We start from the raw sequence: 10,629 nt of genomic DNA, 5'->3' as shown, positions 1-10,629 counted from the left end.
TTCATTTTCACAAATGATTTTCTTTAATTTCCCTCAAAATTAAAGTGGCGACTCCTCACTCTTTCCCACTTCGGTGAGCGTTCGTCCAGGCGACCGCAAAATACCTTGCGACAATCGGCATCGGCTCAGGTACCACTTGTTAACACTTGGGGGAGAATTCTTTGTTTTGTGAAAGAATACACTCATGGCAATGAGTATAAATCCTTCACACTTTCCACTTATATGTCTCTCATTCATCCTATCTTTACCTAAAATTCCACACTAACATATTTCCAAATAAATAAATAAATCTAACCAAAATAAGTAGAAATGTGTTTCCACTGCTGGAAAGCTTGTTTAAACACTGCATCACTTCATTTCCCTCGATTCAAACAAAGGTTAAATTCAGCTAAAGAATTTTGGGCTTGTCTTCTTTGGAAAACAAGTGTATATATGTATATGGAGCTCCCTTACTCCTTTTGCAATGATGATACTCTATTCTTAACATATTCTGTCTAGAAAGCATCAGCTGCTGAGCTGGGTACTTCTCTCTTTCAGTCAGTAGATTCGCTTTGTCTTTGATTCTATTGTCAGTTTGCTCTCTTGAGTGTAATTTTGATTGTATTCATACTATGATCCTTACGGATATAATTTTCTTTATTATATAATGCTAGGCAAGAGGAACTGGAACTTGGGACTATGGTTGATTGCCTTGGAGGAAAAGAAATGGATATCAACAACAACACAGAGTCTTTGCCTTATGTTCACAAGGTTGGATTGCCTCCAAAGCAAACTCTTTTCAAGGAAATTACTGCAACTGTTAAAGAAACTCTGTTTTCGGATGACCCCTTGCGCCAATTTAAGGATCAACCAAGATCAAGAAAGTTTATACTTGGAATTCAAACTCTTTTCCCCATTTTTGAATGGGGAAGGGATTATAGCTTCAGTAAATTTAAAGGGGACTTGGTTGCAGGACTTACCATTGCAAGCCTTTGTATTCCACAGGTAATAATAATCTTAATTCATCTTAATGTATAGGCTATAGCATGTGATCTTCATTGTTTGTTTCCAGATTTAATTATGTTTCAGAACTTGTACTTCAGGATATTGGATATGCACAGCTTACAAACCTTAAGCCTCAATATGGATTATGTAAGCAAACTCTTCTTGTTACAAATTGTTTGATCTTCCCTGAAATCCCTTCAAAAATTTAGCCTTCCTCCTGCTTTTTTGCAGAAAGGCTGTTGTTATTTTTGGTTTTTGTTGATTAGATTTCGACAGGTTTTGAACCTGCGATCTCACAGTATAGAGACAACTTCATTATCACTAAGCCAAAACTCATTGCTGCAGAAATGCTGTTTTCAGGACTCAAAACCGTGAAATCTTATAGTTTGTGTTCGTTTGTACATTTGCAGATAGTAGCTTTGTTCCACCTCTTGTTTATGCCTTCATGGGTAGTTCAAGAGATATTGCTATAGGACCAGTGGCAGTGGTGTCCCTTTTTCTTGGAACTCTTTTGCAGGATGAGATTGATCCTTCTAAGGACCCTATTAACTATCTACGCCTAGCGTTCACAGCTACATTCTTTGCCGGAATCACTCAACTTACTCTAGGACTTTTCAGGTTGTGCTTGCTGCTGTTAATCACTGAATATGATAATAGTGCTATATATGCTAGCCCCTTTGAACTAATTCCCTGTATTGTTCTTGTTTGAATATGGTTTTCAGATTGGGTTTTTTGATTGATTTCCTATCTCATGCTGCTATCGTTGGGTTTATGGCTGGAGCTGCCATTACTATTGCCCTTCAACAACTTAAAGGATTGCTTGGCATAGCTTATTTCACAAAGAAGACTGATATAGTCTCCGTAATGCGCTCTGTCTGGAGCACAGTTCATCATGGTGTAAGTGATTAATACTAAGATATTTTTTTATTTAATTTGGTTTATATGATTCAATCTTTGTACATGATCTATTTTTTCCAGTGGAACTGGCAGACTATTGTCATTGGAGTATCATTCTTGGCCTTCCTTTTGCTGGCCAGGCACATCGTAAGAACTCTATTCCTATCTATTTTATATATTCTAATCAGATGTGGAAAAATTCTTGACTTGGTGCTGCTTATGCAATATTGGGACAGGGAAAAAAGAAGAAATTGTTCTGGATAGCTGCAATTGCTCCTTTGGTCTCTGTGATTCTGTCCACTCTTCTAGTGTATGTTACTCATGCTGATAAGCATGGAGTTAAAACAGTAGGTCCTATTTCTTGATCGAGATTTTTCTTTACTCGTCTAGTGTATAATGCAAAATGAAATTGTAAATTCTTTTCATGATGTAATTCCAAGGTACATGAGATAAAAAGGGGGGTAAATTCACTATCATTGAATGAAATTTTTTTCTCTGGAGAGTATCTTGGCAAAGGCTTCAGGATTGGTGTTGTCGCCGGCATGATTGCCCTGACGGTGAGATATATTTCAGAATCCTATTCTTCACATTCTTTAACAAGTATTTTTAACCTAAGCAATTGAGTGTATAATTCCAAATTTTCGGATCTTCAGGAAGCAATCGCCATTGGAAGGACATTTGCTTCCATGAAGGACTACCATATTGATGGAAACAAAGAAATGGTAGCTTTAGGAACCATGAATGTTGTTGGTTCAATGACATCCTGCTATGTGGCTACAGGTTTGATAGCATTCTCCATGTTAAAATAAGTTCTTCTTAAACTCTTTTCCCATGTAGCCTACTTATAGATCTTGAGACCTCTTTACAATCTTTCAACTTTCTAATGTCACACCTATATTTTGTGATTGTGCTTGTATTTCTAATATGAGCCAGCACCAATCCTTTGGATTACTTGTCGTAGGCTTATGTGGAAGTTGGTTGTTTAGCTTAACCTAATTCATATCATATACTTACTTGATGTATTGCTGAACTTCGTTCAGGATCGTTTTCTCGATCAGCAGTGAACTTCATGGCAGGCTGCAACACTGCTGTCCCAAATATAGTGATGTCCTTGGTTGTATTATTAACTTTGGAGCTCATTACTCCACTGTTTAAATACACCCCGAACGCTATACTTTCCTCTATTGTCATATCCGCTGTGATAGGCCTAATTGACATTGAAGCAGTAATTCTGATATGGAGGATTGACAAATTTGATTTTGTTGCCTGTATGGGAGCATTCTTTGGTGTTGTATTTTCTTCTGTTGAGATAGGCCTCTTAATCGCAGTAAGATATATAGTTCATAACTTTCAGAATCTCCTGTCTTGGTTTGCTTCTGTTGTTGTCACTAAATTTTGCCTGAACAGGTATCACTTTCATTTGCTAAAATCCTATTACAAGTGACAAGGCCAAGGACTGCAATACTTGGAAAACTACCCAGGACTACTGTTTACAGGAACATTCAACAGTATCCTGAGGCTTCAAAGGTTCAGGGGATTTTAATTGTTAGAGTTGATTCAGCAATTTACTTTTCCAACTCCAATTATATAAAGGAGAGGTAACTTTTCTTTTCAAGCCCTGAACTATGCACATGAACAAGAAAATAGCAGTCAAGCTCAAATGGATATCGATGTGGTCTTTTTCTTCTTTTTTTTTTTTGCAGGATTTTGAGATGGCTAACTGATGAGGAAGAACACCTGAAAGAAAATGACCTACCCAGAATCCAGTTTTTAATCGTCGAAATGTCTCGTAAGCAGTTCATAATCAGCTCATAAAAATGCCAGAAGTCTTGTACACTGATCAAACTCTAACTTATTTTTGTTACCATATGGTGTTGCAGCTGTAACGGATATTGACACTAGTGGGATTCATGCCTTGAAAGAGTTATATAGTAGCCTTCAGAAGAGAAATGTTCAGGTAATGCATGCCAATGAAAATATATGAATCTTGTTCAAGTTCATTTTTGCTTTTCTTAAAATATATGATAAATTTCAACAACTGTCCCTGAACTTATATAGTTGTAACACTACAGTCCTTTAACTTTAAAATATAACATAAAACTCTCTAAACTGTCAAATTTTACACAGTAAAATCCCTCTGACTTTCAATTACTGATTTTTTAGTTAGAAATATGAATAACTACCGCATGTCACTTAGTCAACAGTTCTCTCTGCTCTCCTATGCAAAGTGTAAAATTATTCTCTTTACGCATGAAAAATTATTCTGTCTATAGAGAGAAATGATTCAATTTACACATGACTTGAGAGAGAAAAGAGAAATACTTATTAAGCTCAATGCTGGAATTGTCCAGGTCAGCGTCTAACTGAAAAATTGATAATTGGAGGTTAGAGGAATTTTATTGTGCAAAATTTGAAAGTTGGTGGGATTTTATATTACATTTTTAAATTGAGAGATTGTAATGTTACAACTAGATAAGTTCAGGAACAATTGTCAAAATTTATCTTAAAATATATGAATCGGTGACAGATCTAAAAATATTTGTTAATGGGACAATATATATATATATATATATATATATATATATATATATATATATATATATATATAACAAGGGGTAAACCTACAATTTTAGTAGAATAAAATACTATTAAAGTGATAATTAAAATACTATAAAATACAATTTTAGTCAACATTAAGACTTATATTTAATGGCAGATCTTACTATATACCTTATATCTTAAATGTTTAGGCAAGAAAAATCCGCAGTTGAAAGTGTCTCTATTGCACCAAACTGTAGTGCGTTAACCAAACTATCAACTGTTTTTCCCAACAGCTTGTTCTAGCGAATCCAGGGCCGATGTTGGTGGACAAGCTCCACGCTTCTAGGTATGCAGAGTTGATTGGAGAGGACAACATTTTCCTGACAGTAGCAGAAGCAGTTCACACATGTGCTCCAAAGATGAAGGAACTTGTTGAACCCTGAAACATTGGAAACTGCTTTCTGTAACACAATGGCAGATAGCAATTAGTACTAGAATTAGATTGAAAGGGAAGTGTGACTATAATAAATAATGCTCAATTAGTGTTAGTTTTCATGATTTCTCTTTATTTCTGTATGGCACTCCCTACATTTAGTTCTCTTTTTTTTAATTTTTTTTTCTCAATTTTTTTTTTTAAAACTCAAACAGTTTTGCCTTTGAGTTTTGATTTATTTAATACTCAAGCCCTTTCATCTAAATTTCCATCAATTTTCCTTTAATTAATTGAGAAATGACCAAAATACAATCAAAATAAATATTTTATTTTACAATAAATTACTTTTTAATCCTTAAGGTATGTCAAAATTAAATCATATATTCCTCGGTTTTTAAAAGTCAATGGTTTCATCCCTGAGCTTTCCTTCCATCTAACTCAAAACAGTCCCTTAATTTGGCAAATATGAGTTCAATTAAATTAAAAAATTTAAATTATAGTAATTAAAAATATAAATTAATTACTTTAAATCCTTATAAACTTTAATTAATTATAAAATCATCTATATATTTTGACATATTATATATCTTTAAATATTATAATTATTTACAGATTAATCCTCATATGTTTATTAATTACAAATTCATCCTATGTTGTCTTTCTACCTCTCCCTATCTTTAACACATATATTGCTTTTGATTTATGTTTTTGGGTTTTTTTTTTTTTGAAATTACTTGAAATATTGCCATGTATTTGTTGAAATGTTGATCAAATATTGTTATGTTGACTATAAGGGCTTATTTATATATAATTATAATATCTAAGGATAAATTTGTAAAAATATAAAGTACTACGTGGATAGGGAGGGTCAAATTTTTGTGAGTATCCATTTAAATATTTTATGAAATTATTAAATTTTTACAATATAAATTATTAATTAAAATAATTTTTATGTAAAATATTAATTAAAATATATAAAATTAAACGGGTTCGAATTTTTTTTTAATAATAATAATAATCGGGTTTATAACAAGTTCGAGTAATTGAAAATAAATTTTAAATGGGTTTAGGACGGATTCGAGTTTTGATATTTTGTAAGTACTCTACTTATTGCCATCACTACCCACACGGACGACCTATTAAATGAAGAAATGGAAAAACATATGAATGACTATGTGAATTGCCACCGTACATCATAAGACGTCGAGCTTTGGGCTATTGTTACTACTACTTGATGCCACTGCATTGTTCACTGACGAGAATAGAAGCTACGTTTCTTTCTGATGTTCCATCCTCCATAAGATTGGCTTGGTTTAGCCAGCAACCCAAATCATGCAACTCCTTCCTTTCCATGACTCTTTAAATCCACCGCCTGCGGAATTCATGCATCAACATATCCAGTGCAACCATTATTCGCCCATCGTCACCACCGCAAAGCACGCCATTCTGCAATACTTCACCGCCGATATGCTCTCCCTCACTAGTGATGTCATTCGTGTTCCTTCCGGCCATCAAATTTGCTTTCTTCTACCATAAGAATAGGGGAGTAAGGCTTAGAGCCGCAGGCCGAAGAAGGTTTAGATCCAGAAAGGGCTGCAGATGAAGGCTTCTTGTTGGGCTTTATGTGAACAACTAGGTGTGAACAACTGGGCTAGCAACTAGAAAGATGTATACCTAAGCTGTTGCAGGATACAAAAGCTTACTTCAAGCATGTTTTAAGTCACAAGAAATACATAAACATGTAATATTGCAAATCATTTGTGCAATTCAAGTAAAATTGAATCATTCATAACTCAATTAAAATAGCTCACTGATTCTACCTAAAAGTTAATTGGCAATTAATTGTAAATAACTATCATAAACCAATAGTAGATGTCTAGAAATGACAACAAAAGAAACCCACAAAAAAAAGTGACCAAAAATTCTTGATTTGCCTAGTTCAAAGGTCTTAACAGTGAAACACAACCAAAACATATCCACAAATAGCATTTAGAACAGAGAAGTCCCCTTCCCCTTCTTATCTCCACCAATCTCAAAATGCTTGCATCTCTGCAGAAATAATTAAGCAATAGACATATATTAACCACATGAGTGATATGAATAACCAAGGCAAAGGCAAAGGCAAAAAATAAAAAAAATAAAACAAATTCTAGGAGGCAAACCTTAATCGGATGCTGAGACACGTGCTTACAACCTTGACATTGCAACCTCAGAACAATCTTCTTAGTGGTTTTGGCCTGTTTAGAAAAACACACTATTTACTGATCAAACTTGATACCTTCCAACATCTTTATAATGATCACAGTGATCCTATAGCTATTATTTGGCTTTTCTGACATAAAAATCAACCATGTTCAAACAAGGGAAAAGTTGCAAATGTTGGAAGCTAAACCATACCTTCTTGTGGAAAACAGGTTTTGTCTGCCCTCCATACCCTGACTGCTTGCGATCATAACGCCTTTTACCTTGTGCAGCAAGGCTATCCTTGCCTTTCTTGTATTGTGTGACCTTATGCCAAGTGTGCTTTCGGCACCCCTTGCTCTTACAGTATTTTTTCTTTGTCTTGGGAACATTCACCTACAAAGCACAAAGTTATCATCAGAAAAACTAAGCTAAATGAATTGCTTAGCACATGATTTAAAGCATTTTTCCTGCCAGAACTTATATCTGAATGGGGTCCAGGATAACAAGAAATTTCAATTTGGCATAACATAATTCTTAAGCACACAGCAAACACCAAAATGCATCCAAAAAAATTCAAGAACAAGCATACCATTTTCCTAACACAAACAAATCATTCGCAATTTTCTTCACTATCATCATTAAAAATAAAAGAAACAGAAGAACTTTTTGATAGGTTTTCCAGAATCACTCATTTAATGCAACTCGGTATCACACAATTGCAATCACCAGATATCCAGCTATCAATTTAAAATCTTCCACTCATAAGCTTCTCACAGCACTAACCTTTCCTTTCCCATAATGGCAAACACACATACCATGTTCACTCTGAATTCAATAATCCATTTCACAGCTAACTTTCTTTATCAACATCAACCCACCATTATTATTATTATTATTATTATTATTATTATTATTATTATTATTATTATTGTCTAAGAACATCAACCCATTAACCCAAATGAAAAACACACCAAATATTCACTCCAATTCAAAGAATCCATTAATGGGTTGCAAACGCAAAAAGCAAAAATAAGAAATGAAAAAGCACAGAAGAGATTCAATACTAGAGAGAAAAGTGAAAGATTGGCAAACCATTATGGCTGTTTTCTCAAAACAGAGAACTGCTGTTCCTGAGATGGGAAGAGAACGGCTTAGAATACCCTTAACAGTCTGATGCTAAGCTTTTGTTGTCCGGTGCCGGGTGATTGGGCTAGAGTTCCACTCTCTAGCAAGTTCTGTCTTTTACTCCATTCTCATGGGACTTCAGCTGGGACCGAGTCAGTTCTTTATGGGCCGGTTTTTTTCGCCAATGTGTATTGTATTCAATTATAATTCTTTAAATATTCTTACAAAATTAAAAAAAAAAAAAAAAAAAAAGAGAGTCCAGAGAAGAACAAACCCGGCCCAAACCCTAACCCACCCACCCAGGTACTGCACTGCAAAAGCTTACATTGGAGTGCTAATGGATTCTAACTTCTAGGGTTTTCAGAACACTGCTATAATGGTATGCCATTCTTCAATTTTCTCTTTACTTCAGTCTTTAAGGACTGATATAAGGAAAGAATTTAGACAACCCATGTACAATGTAGAACTTGCATTCTAAGTGACTGTTGATGTGGAGGAATATTCAACCAATGTGTCACTAAAAAAGCTGGGGTTGAAAACAAGGAGATAGCTGCAAAAAGAGATTTTAAGGCAATTTATAACACTAATGCAGATGTCATGCAGTCATTTAACTATTTCACCAAGCCAAAAACTTCTTCATCTAATGATACTAATGCTAAAGGCATAGGCGTTTCATGCATTTGTGGTTCCACAATAGCAGAATTTGCATTTGGAGTAGAATAAAAGAATCATGAATCACCACATTCAAATGATTGCGGAGATATGGAGGAGATGATCTAATAGATGAAGGTGTTGATTCTACTCTCTTCTTTATTGTGAGACACATCTTAGCAACCCTCAAAGTGGAAGAAGAGGATTGGCACGCAATACTTTAATATTTGAAACTTTGGTTCATAATGGAAACCAAGAAACTTATCATAGATGGTGGAATGTGGTATTGACATCCATAGTGGAATGACTCAAGCTTCCTACCAAACCACATCACACCCAAACAAGTTGGTTTGGATTAATAACTCCACTATTCCAATCGTGCAGTGATTCTATACTTTGTACTATTATTCTTACAAATATAAAACTAGGGATGTTCGATTTTAGTTCAGTTTGGGATTTACTTAGGAACCGAAACCGAATCGGAATTTCAAAATTTCAGTACAGTTCCAGTTTGATTCTTCATTGTTTCGGTTTCAGTTCGGTATAGTTCTCGATTCTTCAATTCCAGTTTGGTTTTGTATGATTCTAGTTCGATTCTCGATTCTTAAATAATTTTATGTAATTATTTTATTAAAAAGTCATACTTGAATTAACATTTAAGTTTGAATTAACATTTAAGTTTTGAATTGAATTATTAATACAAAATATATCATATAATTGAAGGAGCGGAAGCATGGTAATTGGTTCATTGGAGCATTGAATTTTAAATATTTTCTTCTAGGGTTTCATGCATCATGTCACATCTATTATGTGCCTAATTAATGTCAATGCTCAATTGCATATTAAAACACTTTTACTATGTATTAGGATCTTCATTTGTCATTTAAGATTGTGAATTAACAAATTAATTCAATTAAACCCTAGTTCGAAAGAGGAGTTTGAGCATTAACCTCTTTGATGCACTATGGATGCAATTGGCACCTTTAGGAAGCACCTAGGACCCTAAGTGTTGTCCCTCTAGCTTGTCCACACTAAGATCACTAATGGGCAGCCCCCAATTTTACTTCTCAAACCTTGTTAACCAATTATAATTTGGAGTTTTACTTTTAGAGAAGTTATATGTGTGTATAAGACACTAGAAACAATTCTTAGCAATTTTAATTCAAAGGGAATGGAGTGATTCTCTTTGAATTGATGAAGAAAAGCAAGAGGAGGGAAAGGGAGAGAGGTGCTGCCACCTTTAGAATAATAGAGAGAATTATTCTTTTAATTTTTCTTTCTTTACCTTTTATAATTAAATCAAATAATCACTTAAACCCTTTGCAATATGTCACCATCACATTGCATCTTATTTTTAATTGACTAATCACATTAAGCCAAGTGTCAAAGCTAGACTTAATCTTGACTTTGATCACCTTGCATGATAGGAAGACAAATGGCAAACTTACGTGATGCCATGTATCACCATCTCATGGTGCCACATGTCACCATGTGAAATGATCAAATTACCCTTATGTTTTAATTTTGAGTTCTCAATCCAAAATAATTATTTCTCCTCTTATAATCAATTTATATCAAATATAAATTAATTAATTAATCTCCATTAATAAATTTCTCACAATTAAATTAATTTAAACACTTTAAATATAAATTTAACTTATACTATACATCCAATAACCTAGATTTGTTTTCAAGCCACGCCAGGGACTTTGCAATCTTATTGCAAACCAAACCTATTTAATTAATCAATTAAACTATTTAATTAATCAATTAAATTACATTTTACTTAGTGATTAACTTGTGTATATGTGTGA

At 33.9% G+C, this 10,629-nt stretch overlaps 2 protein-coding genes across 2 annotated transcripts; one reads left to right on the top strand and one right to left on the bottom strand.

Moving 5' to 3' along the window:
• The first annotated feature begins 337 nt into the window (after window positions 1-337).
• On the top strand, window positions 338-4,985 carry LOC110646241 (sulfate transporter 1.2-like). Its single transcript, XM_058132996.1, has 14 exons — window positions 338-520; window positions 654-984; window positions 1,083-1,131; window positions 1,395-1,602; window positions 1,707-1,881; window positions 1,963-2,028; window positions 2,118-2,228; window positions 2,322-2,438; window positions 2,535-2,661; window positions 2,922-3,208; window positions 3,289-3,479; window positions 3,585-3,670; window positions 3,762-3,838; window positions 4,716-4,985. The coding sequence occupies exons 2-14, from the start codon at window positions 679-681 to the stop codon at window positions 4,863-4,865; spliced, it is 1,950 nt and encodes a 649-aa protein (XP_057988979.1). The 5' UTR covers window positions 338-520; window positions 654-678; the 3' UTR covers window positions 4,866-4,985.
• A 1,708-nt stretch (window positions 4,986-6,693) lies between these two features.
• LOC110646240 (60S ribosomal protein L44) lies at window positions 6,694-8,264 on the bottom strand. Its single transcript, XM_021799630.2, has 4 exons — window positions 8,132-8,264; window positions 7,253-7,432; window positions 7,018-7,092; window positions 6,694-6,904 (listed from the first exon to the last, which is right to left on the bottom strand). Exons 1-4 carry the CDS (start codon window positions 8,132-8,134, stop codon window positions 6,845-6,847), a joined length of 318 nt encoding a protein of 105 aa, XP_021655322.2. The 5' UTR covers window positions 8,135-8,264; the 3' UTR covers window positions 6,694-6,844.
• Between the last annotated feature and the right edge of the window lie 2,365 nt (window positions 8,265-10,629).

The sequence above is a fragment of the Hevea brasiliensis genome, chromosome 13 (assembly GCF_030052815.1).
Source record: "Hevea brasiliensis isolate MT/VB/25A 57/8 chromosome 13, ASM3005281v1, whole genome shotgun sequence".
In the NCBI taxonomy this organism is placed as follows: Eukaryota; Viridiplantae; Streptophyta; class Magnoliopsida; order Malpighiales; family Euphorbiaceae; genus Hevea; species Hevea brasiliensis.
The sequence above is the reverse complement of the archived record's forward strand: the minus strand, read 5'-3'. Positions and strand labels throughout refer to the sequence as shown.